At 34.8% G+C, this 15,373-nt stretch overlaps 1 protein-coding gene across 1 annotated transcript; it reads right to left on the bottom strand.

Annotated features, from left to right (window-relative positions):
- Positions 1 to 5,765: 5,765 nt before the first annotated feature.
- On the bottom strand, positions 5,766 to 11,288 carry LOC141619471 (protein EMSY-LIKE 3-like). Its single transcript, XM_074436488.1, has 10 exons — positions 10,990 to 11,288; positions 9,751 to 9,959; positions 9,528 to 9,637; positions 9,213 to 9,444; positions 8,611 to 8,793; positions 8,412 to 8,480; positions 7,122 to 7,367; positions 6,941 to 7,009; positions 6,721 to 6,784; positions 5,766 to 6,161 (listed from the first exon to the last, which is right to left on the bottom strand). Exons 1-10 carry the CDS (start codon positions 11,015 to 11,017, stop codon positions 6,001 to 6,003), a joined length of 1,371 nt encoding a protein of 456 aa, XP_074292589.1. The 5' UTR covers positions 11,018 to 11,288; the 3' UTR covers positions 5,766 to 6,000.
- Between the last annotated feature and the right edge of the window lie 4,085 nt (positions 11,289 to 15,373).

The following is a 15,373-nucleotide window of genomic DNA, read 5'->3' as shown; positions in this document are numbered from 1 at the left end:
ACTAGTCTATTTTAGTGGTGTGTTGGGAGTATTACGGAAATGCCCCTATGGGGAGAGAGTCCGGAGTCGAGTCGAGTCGAGTCGAGTCGAGTCGAGAACAAGTCGAGATTATCTGTCCGGCTTTTGTGTTCAACTACTTTTATCTTATGAGATATCGTCTCTCAAATATCTAAATTGATGATAATTTATGTAGAATTGATAATGTGTCACAAGGAAATGATAGCAGAATGGTCAATGAGATATGGATTGGGATAGAAAAGACGAGTGACGATAAAAGTCGCATTAATTTGTATCGAATTGATGATGAGTCACTCATAAGGAAAAAATAGTGGAATATTCAATGGGACATAAAAAGAGATAGGGAATTGCATTGACAAGAGCGGAGAGTAATATCTCTCGAATAGTAAAAATGGTGATAATTTACGTTAAATTAGCGATGTTTCACAAATTTAAGATAGTAGAACGGTAGATGAGGAATTAGATAGATAATCGGCATTGGCGTAAAACGGGTTGTGTAGTGGCATGGGTGAGTAATATTTGGTGGAATTGAGGGGTAATTAAGTAAGTGTGATTTAAAATTCAAAAAAGGTAAAAGAATCTTGGAGTACCAATGTTAGATTGAGACGACTGCGAGGTGAAAAAAGAGTGGCCGTTTTTAGAGGTGTGGATTGACCATTTTATCCTTGTGGATTTAGTGGAAATAAGGGGAAGTATTGATTGGATAAAGGAGGGTAAAACTGGAATTGAAGGGTTTGAGCCCCACGCTTGTTGTTTTACAGGCGGGAATATAGAGAAATGAGCAGGGTATCTCGGTATTTTCTGCTACAGATTTTTTTATTATTTTAATTGTTAGTATGGGAAATAATTGTCGGGTTGTTTGGAAGATGCTACGGTTACACTCGGTGTATAGAATCTTTTATACACCACCAATTAAAAACTAACATGTGGGGGAATCTACTAATAGTTATGGAGGGAATTGTGTAGAAGTTTGGTGGGAAAAAAATTTCATCTTTGTAGGGAAAGATGAAAAAAAATGGAGGGAAAATGGTTAAAGCTTTATTAATTTTGGAAACATAAATAATAATTACATTTATTATGGTTAAATATAATATGATATCTTAACAAAATATTTATCAATATCTTTTAAAATTTCTACCCTAAACTTTGAATCATACGTTACTAATTATTAAAAAAAAAATCAAAAACCTAAAATTCGTACGGTATCATAAAAAAAAAAATCAGAATCATACGTATCTACCCTAATTTTATAACCTTGTTTTTCCCTCCAATTTTATATTTCACTTAAAAATTTTCCCGCCATTTTTTTCATTTTCCCTCCAAAATAATATAATAAGAGTAAAAAAATGAAAACATAACACTTTATTATCGAATAATTTAGTTACATAATTGTATAGATCATATAATGGTTTTTTTTAATCAAGAAGCGCAATTGGAAAAAAAAATGATGGTCAATGACTCATAGAGGAATCAAACTCAGGTATTAAGGAGAACAATATCAATATTTGAGGCAAGCATTGTAACCAAGTGAGCAAGGGTATCAATTATCAACACATTCACTAAACTAAATTATAATCTATTTAGCTGTCTTAAACAATTACGTAAACTTTAGTAACGTTGAAATAATTATTCTAATATACGTTCATACGAGCACGATAACTCTTAATTCCCACATACCCGATCATTCTATTATAATTAAATTAAATGCTTGCGTTGCTCATTTAATCTCATAATATAATTACGCTTAATCGATTGCATTTAGTATTAACTTTCATAAAGCGATCATTCTGTTAATTAATGTTCCCGTTAAATCTATCACGTTTATCATTAAATCGCATAAAATGATTACATTAATATTGTAACGTTCAATCAAGCACATTATCTTTGTACCCCATAAACTGATAATTTTATTATTAACACGTTATATCAATCCCATTTAGGATTAAATTGCATATAGTGATCATTTTATTACAATTACATTCAAACTAGTACACTATCCCTTTTCACAAATTCTTGTTTGTGACGGACACTATCCGTCACAAACAAGAGACGGGTACCATTTTACCTCATAAAGTACCCACTTTTTCTCTCTCTGCAACACTATTCATGTGGTCCCCTTTCTCCACTAACCCATTTTGTTACCATTTTATTTCACAAAATATCCGTCACAAATGGTAACCCGTCACAAGGGAGACCAATTGATCCCTTTTAGAATAACATAAAGCGATCATTTCAAACGTTCGCACATTTGTCATTACGTTCATTTTCCTATCATAATTACGTTACGTCTTATTTTGCATAACCCTAAACCCTATTAAACCTAAACCCTGAAACTTTATAAATCCTTACACCCCGAAACCCTAAACCTTAAAAACCCAGAACCCTAAGCCTTCGAAACCAATAACCTCTAAAACTCTATAATAATTTTTGAACGCGCGAAATTTTAATCTGAAGTTGAAAACTAACATGAAAATCGTACGAGTAAGATCACAAATGTTCGTATCGTTCGATTAATCATGTCATTGTATGTTTTACTAGCGTCAATTTTTAATTAATAAGATTATATTTGTATAATTCAATTAGTAACACTATTTTATCTTTATTAACGTCAGTTTTTTTTACTAATAATAACGTAAGAATTGTATTGCAGCACAATGATTTGTATGATTCGATTTGGAGCAAGAATGTCCATATGATTTGATCAAAATTGTCAATATTTTCGCTAACGTCAATTTTTAATTAATAACGTAAATATTGTACACTTCGATTAGTAACATTATTTTTTCTCTACTAGGGGTGTTATGAATCCGACCCGAGCCCGAGCTTGGCCTTACTCAGATTGTTCTCATAAAGTAAAACTCGAGCTCGAGACGATCTCGAACTTACCCGAGCTTAAAAAAATTGTGCTCGTTATCAAGCTTGCGAACTTTAATGCGAGCTCGAGCAAAATTAGAGCTCAACTCGAGCCTATATATAGTTGTTGAATGTTCGTTTTTTTTTCCCTCAAAATTTTCAATAACAAGGCTCAAAAATTTTATATACAAATATTGAAAATTCAACGAGACATTTTTTATGTGTGATAAAAATATATAATCATGACAAAATATTTTTATAAAATATGAGTAATGTCTTATCTAATTATACAAGTTCGAGCCTGCTCACGAGCTTTTCGAGCCGAGCCAACGTTTGCTCTGCTTGACTTGTTAAGCTCTCAAGCGGAGCCCGAGCCCGACCCGAGTCTGAGCCGAGCTCACACGACCCGAGTCTTGACCGAGCTGAGCTCGAGTTGCTCGCGAGCTGTCTCGTCTCATTAACAGCCATATTCTCTATTAATGTCAACTTTTTACTAATAATTACGCAAGACTTGTATGATTCGATTAATAACGTAAAACTTGGAGCACGGAGATTTGTATGATACGATTTCGAGCACAAATATTTGTTGATTAGATTAATATTGCAAATTTTTTATCAATGACATTACGGAGTATATTTCTAGCATTTGCTTAATAACGCTAATTTTTGAATAATGACGTAAAATTAATAATCGTAATTTATTTTCGTAGTACGAATTTTACCGATTAAATACATTACATTTTACCAATTTTGTTCCATTTAATACCCTTACGCCTTAACCTTGCTCACGAACAAGGACCAAAATGAAAGAGTCAACCCCATCTCCGTTCAATTTCGATTTCGATTTCGATTTCTTAAATTTGTAAACCTAATTACTCAATAACACACAACTTTCTCAACTCAATTAAATTGTTGGATTTCTTAAACTTAATGTTTTATTTAAATTTCTTCATATTTAATCTGATTATCGATCAGATTACTCCTTATTTAAATTTCTTTAGATTTTAATTAGGGGTTGGGTTCTTGGAGGCTGTTTCGTGGTGGCAAAACCGCCGATTTTACAGAGTTCTTAGCGGATGACCGGAGGGCGACGTGATCATCGTGTCCAGGCTAGGGTCTTCGGCGTCATAGGTAGCCGGCACCGGAGATGTTGACGACAAAGAGGTGTCACGGCAAGCACGGAGATCTTCACGGCAGTGGTTGTACGGAACAAACCTTTTGATGAAACATGACAATGATGGCCAGAGGGTTCGCCGGCGTGATAATCACCGACGTCGGTAAGTATTTGACGGCGAAGTGGATGGAGTTCAGGCTTGACATGGACGATATTATGAAGTACAATTTTTGTTCTACTGTTACTAATGAACATGAGATAAAGAAAATAAAAAAAGGAAGGAAATAATAAGAAAATAAAAATAATAATATTTACCAAATTTGTTAAAAAATCTCATAACAAATTTTGAAAGTTCAAATTTCAAATTTAAATTAACTCCCAAAATGTACAAAGTTGAAAAGGATTCTATCTCAATTTCCATGATTCTTTCATGTCACAATGATGTTATCTGCAGTGTATAGAAGATTCTATACACCGAGTGAAACAAAATAAATAAATTTTTCGGGGTTGTTTTACATTTGATTTTGTTTTTTTAATTATGTTTACTGTTTAATACTACAACACTTTTTTTTGTTTAATACTCCCTCCCAAAACTATAACGTATCTTTCCCAAAACTAGATTATTCAAGTAATGTTAAAAACTTTCTATTTTTTGAAACTTTTACTCTTATTTTATTCATTTCTCTCTCCTATTACCAAACCCCACACAACTCTTTTACTCCTATTTTATTACTTTCCTTTATGTTTTGGCCCCACAATTCTTATTTAACTACTAATAATTCATCCTTCTCTCCTACCACCAACCCCACACAACTCTTTTACTAATATTTTAATACTTTTCCTTAAGTATCGTGCCCATATAAAAGGGGAACATTATAACGACTGGGAGGGAGTACTTCTTCCGTTCTAAAATAATTGACGTTTTCAATTTACGAGGTGAGCCTTTGAATTCAATTTGTACAAAAATATATTGGTCGAAAAATTATAAAAATTATACCATAAAATTCTTTACGAATAGAGCTTTAATATGAGTATACATTTCAACATATTTAGTCATATATTTTAAGAGATATTGAAGAGAGAAGTGAGTGTCTCAAAAAGTGAGAATGACAATTTAAAAAAAAAACAGAGGGAGTACTAGTACTTAGTTTATTTTTTCAGTTCTTGATATTTTGGATCATGCTCGAATCCATTTTAGGTGCCGAGTCTGTTTGCAAAAATAAACAACTTATTAATTCAGGTTTCCGGTCACGCTCAAGTCCATCTTTAATGTCAACTCGGGTACGAGTCAGATTATTCATGTTAGGTCAGTTTCATCAAGTCTGATATCACACATCTCTCAACTAACAAAATTGGTGATCATTTATATTAACACAAATTGATGATGTGTGACAAGGAAAAGATAGCATAATGGTCCATGAGACACAAATGTCAGTTATAAATGGAACAACACAGAGAAAAAGGAGTGTAAGACATTGACTAATAACACCGCCCTTTCCTAGTACCACATACGGAGTACTTATTGAAGAAAAACATTGATCTTACAAGGAAAAAGGTGATGGATTTGACGGAGTTTGCAAATGAAACATACTTTCTGCTCGTAGGAGATCTAAAACAAAAGATTATGGCAGTAGTGCAGAGTCGCTTCCATTAAATGCTTGTACTCGACTACCCGGCAATGAACAGCACAACCATTGCTGGGTGAAGGGTTGCTGTCGGAGGTGTGAGGCGGCGACGACAGACTAGCAGGATGATAAGATTGGTATGAAATTGGAAAAACGAATAAAATCATAGTTTTTCTTAAACTATGTGCAAAAACTAAATGTATACATTAATACACCGGTACAAGCGGAGTTGAAAAGAGGGAGTATTACCGGTTAGATAGATTTTTACATGAACGGTTTTCTTTGTCGCGGTACAAGTTAATAAGTTTACAACATGGTTATGAGAATACACTACTACAAACCACACTTCTCAAGCTAGCCTACCAAACCCTACCGGTGACATCAAAAGGACTAGGCTTCAAGCAGTTTTTCAGAAGCATGTCTGGCATTATCACCATCCGGACCTTGACATGCCCTACCGACTCCACGCATCTCAACATATTGCTGTTTCCTCCATGCTACTACCTCTTGGTCCATCACATTCCCTCGTGAAAAAGGATGATCTCCGTCATCTGATTTAGAAACATAATCGATAAAATAAATTAACTATCAGGAACTCCTAAATTCCTAATGATCAGTTACCGCCTACAGGTGATCAGACATTTTCACCGACAAATTGACTGAATAAAGTCTCCAACTGATAAACACAACATAAAGGAAACAATGAGCAATACAAGCTAGGTGGTAGACTATGAAGTCTATTGAACATTGATTCGGGAAGATTATGTAAAGATTCGTGCAATCTTAGTTTTTTGTTTCAAATCTTGCTAAAACCCGTCTTTTTTGCCTGTTTTGCTCTTAAAGCTCTTTCTTTAAGAAAAATCATAAGATAGCAACTTAGCAAGTCCCATTTCTATTGACCTTTTCGGAGTCGTGAAATGAGATGAAAAACAAGCAAGTCATTTCCCTGTTTGAGGCAAAATTGATGAAAAAGTCCCGGTAAAACTAAATTTAAATGGAAGAAATTTAATTACAACTTCCAGATAACTAACGAGGGAGGCGGGGAAGACTGAAGTAAGCACAAAGGTTCCTTTTAATCCTTAGAAAAATAAAAAGGCAGTAAGGTATTACCACTTTCACCATCAGATGGGACCTCAAGCCTAGCAATGGCTTCAATCAGTGCTTGTTCGTGCTCCTGCAACAAACAAAGTTCATTATGATCCTAAATCAGAATAATGACAAACACGAGTTTAATGCCCTTTGTTTTGTCTGATGAGTGATGATTATGAAATGTATACAAATTATCCTACAATATAAAAATGTAAAGGTTTTGAAAGTTGTGAATTGTTACTTTTAAGACTTTCTTGGCTTTTTCGACCTTCGTCGGATCAGGATGAGCACCACTGAATACTTTCTCCACCTGTGGAATGAAACATTTCAGTTGTAAACGTTAAAAAACTTGGAATATAGTGAATTTTCGAGGTCCAAATTCCCTCTCATGAATATCTCAACTGAGCTCATTCATCACTCACCTCTTTAATTAGAGTATCAGTATGTAACAACTCAATATCTGCTGACCCTTTTCTCCCAATACCATTTTGGGGATGAAATTGATCCTTCTTGCTCGAACTCTTAAAGCTACCACGACCTCTTCCTATACCACCTACAGCCCCTCCACGGATCATAGGCCTCTTTGGTCCGTGGCCTTGACCAGTCCTACCGCCACTTTGTGAGACTCCCGGATCCTCGCCTTCCCACCTGATATCTTGAGGCGATATCTGAGGAAAGAAGTATTTTAATACATTATCTAGACTCTATAAAAAAGAGTGTGAATTTTTTGGACATTGGTATAAAAGTAACAATTAAAAATTGAAAATCCACAGCTGTAAATCACACAAATAAAGAATGGGAGCAAACAATAAATGTGTGCTCCTTTCAAACATAAAAGCAGGATAAACAAAGAAAGTGCTGCCACATTCTTGCACGAATACTCATCCTCGACATTGGCATTTAACAGAGTCTCTCCCCTGTCTCCACCATAGTACTTATTTCAAAGTAACTTTAACTACTTCAAAAAAAAAGATGTTATATTTCTTAATAATGGTCCTTCCCAAATCTTACATCATGATAAGTACCAAAAATATACTCAATTAAATTTATTAACTAAGCTCACTCCAACACCTAAAATGCAATGGATCCCACACGAGACCCTGAAGCAATCTACTACTAATTTGGCTACACCTACATGAGAGCTTAAAACTACAGTTTCTGACACACACAAGAATCCAAGAGATGATCAACGGAAGATTGACATGTTCATAGGTCAATGGTATGAATACCAAAGAGAGACATCACCAGCTTGGAAGCAGACATAAAATAAAAGCACAATAAAGTCGGAATCACTTCATCACTGTAACGTATGCTATCAAAGTAAAAATGTTGCATGTATAACAGATTAACAGTTCTCGTAGCGCACCTCTTGGCCATTCAGAACAAATGTGAAGTAAAAAGAATAAAAAACGAAGCATGTTAAGCAGGAGACATCCATGATCAGAAACAGATATAGTGTAGATCAAACGGCATTAACACACTCTAATTTTCGGTAAAACTGAGCAGAGCCTTTGGGCTCCAAGGGTGACAAACTGGAGAAAACTCATGCATCAAAAGTAATAATTTGGAATGTAGAAATGAAAGGTAAAATCTCCCCGAATCCTCTGGTGGGCTACTGCCCCAACATCACTAGTAGACCTTTTGAATTGTAACAGACTCAAAATACCCTTTTGTTATCAAGCATTCAAATAAAAGATTAAAAATAAGCTTACGTTTCTAAGGTTCACCCATTCCCACGCTTCTTTCGGTGTGTTGACATCATAGACTAGAGCATGCCGTCCCTGGAAAATGTAAACGAGATCACCGGGTCTGTAGTCAATTATAATCTGTACTGAAAACCTCCTTTAATTCTATTTTATTTTTCTCTCGGATTTTTTCTTTCATTTTCTGTTGTTGGAGTAAAAACTGTACCTCTTTAAAATCCCTTATTACCGCCTCGTAGAAATTATTATCTGCAGGCCATCTTGTCCACACTTTCCTACCAATCAATGGATCAGAATCTGCAGCTTCAGCCGGCTCACCGACTCCAAAAGCACTGCCACGGTTTACACTCAGAGGCCGGCCAGCATGAGCTACAGGCTGATATGGCAAACCCTGCAGTACAGAATGCTACCGTGAAAAAGAGATGATACCAGCATGAACAAGAAACGTGCAAGTAACTATTAAGCTGGTAAACATAAGCTCGATCAAGCTCTAGGCACCCTAGACATCACCGTGTCATCTAATTCTTTAATGCTATAACTAAAGTTCTACCTAATTCTTGCATAATAGAACTAAAGGTACACCTATAAAACGTGATAAATATGAACGAACCAATACTTTAAAAGATAAGTAATATTCCACTGCATAAAGACGACAACTTTTATTAGGCACCACTGCACCAGTCAGCAATCATATCTATGGAGTACTTCCTAATTTTGAGACTCCAGTGGGCACCACTGCACCTACCATACTTGGTTGCACTTTCAGCAAACTTACAGCAATCATAACTGCCCTTCTCGAAATGAACTTACTTTGGATTTCTTGCCTCGGCCTCCGGTGGATGGACCTCGTTTCAATGCTGCTGGGGGAGGCTGCAAAGGGGAGTGCAGGGGAGGAGGTGGACCAACAGATAATGAACCTGCTGACTGTCCTGTTTTTTGCTTCTTACGTGATGCTGAAACAGTTGGGCTCGGTAAAGATTCATGCACAGGCTGAGAAGAACTCATCCCGCCAGATAGAGGCCCATTTGCCTTTCTCCACTCCCTTCAAAGACATACATATCATTAACATAAGAATGGCATACACATTCAAGCTTATGGAGAGAAAAGAAGATGACATATTCAAACCTTATCCTCTGAATTGTATCATCGTTATTGACCCTCGATAAAAGCTCTCTGTGATCATCATCTGACACCCTCAGCTCTTTCCTGAGCTCCGTTATTAAACCCTCCTTCTCCTATAATGTATACATGTATTAGGCAACTAACTTTTATGCTTTTACTGGTTAATCCTTTTTTGGGTTTAGGATGTGAGGGACTGAGGGGAATAAGAAACTAGAAATAAACATACCCAAGTGATGGCATCAGATTGAGCTTTAAAGGCGCGTAGGACATGGTAGTATGCCTCGCGTTCAATATTTTGGATTTCAGGTTCCATGTCATTATTATGCATTCTAGGATATGAAGCGGAGCCAGCAACTGCTGATCTCCCATTACCGGCAACCCGTGCATTTCTCCCATATCTATTTTGATGGGTAGGCGGTAAATCATCATCAGTACCTGTGAATACATCAAGCACATACACTACAATTAAGCATCAAGATCACAGCTTGAAAGAAACCGCAACCACCCCAATAACCAGAAAAATCTTCAAAGACGGTAAATATTTGAATTCACAAGATATTGTTCCCCACATAGCACTTAATGACAAAAGTATATATATAGAAGTTCATAGCTTTATATGGAAAATCACAGGTCACCGCAACATTAACAACTACTCCATATAGATTTAAAAGGAGGGAAACACGGCAAAAAATACTCCGGTAAACCCCTAACTGCCACTAAATCCCATACCACTTCAGCTCTACAGATCACCACAACATAAAAACTAAAACTTCGGGCGGAACCGTGTGAAAAAGTGATACAATTATACAACAGTGCACTAAAAAAGATTCAAGAAGTACAATTCTTGCTTTAAATAATTCTCATTCAGGCACTGTAACAGCATTCATAGTGCTTCGAAAAACTAAAAAGACTAATACACCTGCACAACCCTGATATTATCCATGGCAGAACAACAGAATCAACTTCAAAAACATAACAATAAACACACAAAATAACAATCAAAAAGTCGAATTTCAAATTTTACTTCAACTAATCAGTGGCAGGACTAATGCAGACAGCAGGAGCGGCCGCGGCCGCTCCCGCCCCAATTACTAGTTCGCTCGCTAACCAAAAATCCTGATTCCGCTACTACAAGCAACTAAATCAACCAAAATCACTTCCAATTCAACTCAAAATCCCCAAATAAACAATCGCCAACACAATAACAATACAATCACACAAAACACAAACCCTAACTTCACAAAACATAAACAAAAAATCTTGATTCCGCTACTGAAAGCAACTAAATCCACCAAAATCACTTGCAATTCAACTCAAAATCCCCAAATAAACAATCGCCAACACAATAAACTATAAATCAAACAGAACTAAAACCCTAACTTCAAAATTCACACAAAAAAAACAAAAACAAAAACAAAAACAATAAATGAAAAAGATCAGATCTTTGAAAATCAGAAAACCTCACCGCTGCTATCGGTCATATTATAATCCATTGAATGCAGAAATTAGGTCAACAAAAAACCCCAAAATCGACGAATTAGGGGTCAAATTGGGAAATAATAGAGAGATCTAGGGTTTGGGGTGGTGAAATTGAGGAATTGATTGAAAAATTGAAGGAATTTGGGGATGAATGAGGAGAGAGAAGAAGGTAGTATTGGTTGATGTTCAAGAGTTGAAACAACGTGGAGTTGAAACATTGTTTAATTTTTTGATTTATTTTGTTATTGTTATTATTATTGTTTGTATTTTGTTTTAGTTTGATTTAAATTTTGTGTTCCCAAACTTGATTATTGTGTTACTACTTGCAATATAGAGTACTCCCTATTTGTTTGGTTTTTGTTTTTCACACTAGTCACCCAACACATACAATGATACATACAACTATACTACAAGAGGCATCAAGAGGCATGACTCATGAAGTCATCATGAATGGATGGAGTTCGACGTCGGGTCAGGTCGGGTCGGGTCAATTCAGATCACGTTGGGTTGGCCAGGTGTAGGGTTGTGGTGGTGACCCTTTCCAGGGAGTTCGGGACTGGCCCACGTGAGGAACAGGCAGGGTGGGGTGTGGCCGACTTATCTCATGCTTGGCCATGACAAGTACGTAAGGCGTCGTGCCTTGGCGGAGGAGTCGAACATACCCGTTTTTTAATTTGTTTTTGTTTTTCGTTGGCCAAGTGGGATCGAGCTCTCAAAATTTGAGTCGACCCGTCTCAAGTTGTGGACCGAACTCGATCTAGATGAGGTGTGAGCTCATGGGCTAGCCAAAAGTTAGTCTAAATGATGGGCCAAGTTGAGCTGGCCCGTAGTTTTAAACCCCTCTAGTCCTTTAGGCTATGGCGAATATGCAAGCCAGGTTTAATTTATTTGTGTGTTTAAGAGCAAATTAAATGACGAGTTTTGTATACTTTAGCTACCGCTCTACCTATGCTGTGTTAAAATGTTTCTCAAATCTAGGAATAAAAACATAGATATAACCCTCATAATCATATAACTGTAATACAACTGATAATTAAAAGCATGTTTTTGTTGTTGATCGTACAAAATTTTACAAACTCAAATCAACATGATAAATCCGAAATAATACTCAAACTAACGGAGTTGTTTTCTTACATATTATACACATAGTAACATAAGTATATTTTCATCCCTTCAATTATCATAAATGGAACTGAAACATGACATCATATTGCTGTAGACTTGTAGGCAATGTTGTTGGTGGTTGAAGACAATATTACTAAGCAACATGTCCTTAGTGAATCTTCATGTTTCACTAAAAAAAAATACTTCAATCAAATAAATTGAAAGAGAGTATTTGTGAATCTTGTGATGTTTCATGCTTGCGCCGATACTCGTTGACAAAAAAAAAAAATTAGTTGAATAATAAGGTCAATCTTGAGTTCGTTACTGAAGTTCCAACTTCCAAGTTCCCAATGTTGGGACATGATTAATTTTTCAATATATTCTAAAAGTCATCCTTATATTTTGTTGGACGGTATTGGGCTCCGTCCCGATCATATATTTACCTTTTTTTTACATAAAGACCAAACAAAGAGAATAAACTGCTCTGTATGTATTTGTGATTATTGTAATAATATTGTTATGGATGACATGTGCACTACAGTTGATGTGGAAAATCAAATTATTCGTTAGAAATATTCATAATTTAGAAAGGATAGGTAAACAAACGGGCGGGACGAATGGAGTATATATCAACTAGTCTTGCGTAAGACGGCTTTTAGTGTAAAAATGAATCTAAAGACCACCTTATTAATGGGTAAAAACAGCTATTAAGAAACCTGCTGTTTTACAATATAGTTATATAAAATCGCTTTAAAGTATTTTTTCAATATCTGGAAAAGTCAGCCTTGTATTTTATTGTACATGGAGGATTAAGTTTGACGATGGACGTAGTAGTATTTTAACAAGTCGTAAGCCATTAAAAAAGTAAGGTGTTGACATTCTCATTAGTTGAACATAGACGAGGCTTGTTTGACCTCCAAACATACAAATCTTTTACGATCTTATTACACTTACAATTATTGCTAAGACTTACTTTGGCACAAAAATATGGAAACTTGAACAGCTGTTGTATGGATAAAGTTGTACTTAGAGTTGCAATGTTCTTACCATCACATTATTATCTTAATCTTAATTAAATGTTTTTTGACTTTCAAATACGAAATAATTTTATATGAGTATTACAATACAATAGTTTTATAATCCGAAATACAGCTCTGTTGTTGTATGTTACACGTCTTGGTCTCGAAAAAAATGATCGAAATGGATTAAGTATAATAATTAATACTCCGTATCTATTTGAAGTGTTCATTTGAGAATGTCTTATTTTTTGTGTTTGCATTATGATGTGACCAGGGATAATATTTTACAAGTTTAATTTACTAGTTACTTTTTTTGACAACAATAATTTACTTTGTTACTTGTACTTCGCTATCTATTATAATAGCGTATCTTATTGCATGGACTACTTACAGTTGTATTGTTGCAAACGATCTTCATTCTTCAATTGAAAATGTTAACTTGTCAAAGTTTAAAAATGTACAAAATAATATCAAAAGAAGTGTCATTTTGAAAACGTAGTTTGGGAGATATAAATTTTCACGATTTTCTACTCTTTTTTATATATTTTATTTTAACAAAGTTCTGGTTTTGTTGCCTTAGTCACAAATGACTCATTTAGAACACGTATAGAATCGGTGATTTTGAGTTAGGATGTATATTGTATTAAATACTACGCACTTTTGATTCGACTCAATAAATACGACACACTTATAATTCGACTAATGCATTAATTTGATTCGATTTATTTCCTTTAATTTCTGAATTTGAATTATCTTTTAATTAAATATTAGTTTTAATAAGTTCATGAATTTTTCGCTATTTCTTTCAAATTAAATCGACCATTGAGAACAATATCACACCCAGTCACCCACCAAGATTAAAATAAAACTAACACTCGAAACAAGGCAATTCATTTTATTAGTTAGGATATTTTAATTAACCTTTTAATATGTGCTCTAAAGATACAAGTTAAAAAAAACCGCACATCTATTTACGAGTTATTCACTTATTTGTAGTGGTCAATCATATTGGTCGGTTTTACAAAGTCCTTGCCGAAAGAAGAGTCATTTTCTTACAATGATTGGATTACGTAGTTATAAGTACAACCACATCCTATATGCTTGTAAAACGTAAATTAATAGGTTGACGCTTATATTCTTTTGTATATGATGAGTTCTAAATTAATTATTTGTTTTGATTCGTGGACTAACATACGACACATCAACTTCAATTATGATGATTTTATCTTAATTAATTAAATGATAATTATTTTTGCATGTATGATAATATATGAAATTTGAAGTTTCTAGTGCAACCACCATTTGACCTCATCTTGGCGGTTCAACATAAAATAATCTTCTTCATGTTTATAGCTATCGTAGTTTTATGTAATACTTAGGATTATTTGATGGGAATACTCTGAAATATGGGGGTGCTGCTCATAATACTCCAAACTCTTGTTTAACTACCAATATAACCAACTAATGTCCTTCTTCGCTTTTATTACACTATGGCGACTTGCTACCTGCTAAGCAGGTGAATAAAATTAGAACACTCCTTTAACCCCTCTTTTCTTTTAATTTCTTTGTTAACCTTCATATTTGTTGTACTTTTTCACTTAATCACCCTGAATCCCTCAATATTCTACTACAAAGCCATGAATAATTCTCACCAACACCTGAGATCCATCAAATTAATTTCACTACAATTTTTTTCCTACATCTCGTAGCATTTTCTGGAAAAAAAAAAGAAAGTGAATTGGGGGGAGTGAATGACTAATAGCTTACATCAAACAACCTTTTTCGTCCATCTTCCCATTGTTTGATTGTTTCTACCTATAAAGATCTGTTACGAGTACATTTTCCTGCATAAAATAAGCCACAATGACAATATTTGTTTTTCACCAACCTGGATTAATTATGTGCGGTGGTGAAATTATCAATGTTTTGGATTATTCACATTATCAATTCTGCATTGATAATTGCATTTAGTGCTGGTCCGTGCAAATTCAAGTGTGTTAGTGTAGTGTATGCTTGAATTAGGGTGATCCTAGAATTTCAGGTGGATTTTGCTGAAAAATATGACTAATTTTTTCACCTAAACCATTAAATAAGTGGGATTAACTCTTTATTTTAATTTTTTTGGGTAAATTAATTTGATTTTTGATTGTTTGTCAGTTTGTGTAATTGATGACCCTAAATTTTTCTTACTCGTATTATTTAGGGTGATAATCAAGGTGAGTGAAATGGAAAATGAAGAAGATGGAA

This window comes from Silene latifolia, chromosome X (assembly GCF_048544455.1).
Source record: "Silene latifolia isolate original U9 population chromosome X, ASM4854445v1, whole genome shotgun sequence".
Lineage (NCBI taxonomy): Eukaryota > Viridiplantae > Streptophyta > Magnoliopsida > Caryophyllales > Caryophyllaceae > Silene > Silene latifolia.
This window is presented reverse-complemented; position numbering and strand designations above follow the sequence as displayed.

Coding starts and splice junctions, on each gene's coding strand:
- LOC141619471 (XM_074436488.1), bottom strand. CDS start 11,017: ATGGATTATAATATGACCGATAGCAGCG. Junction 9,445..9,527: donor GATACAATTCAGAGGATAAG/GTTTGAATATGT, acceptor ATGTCTTTGAAG/GGAGTGGAGAAAGGCAAATG. Junction 6,785..6,940: donor AAGCCAAGAAAGTCTTAAAA/GTAACAATTCAC, acceptor TGTTTGTTGCAG/GAGCACGAACAAGCACTGAT.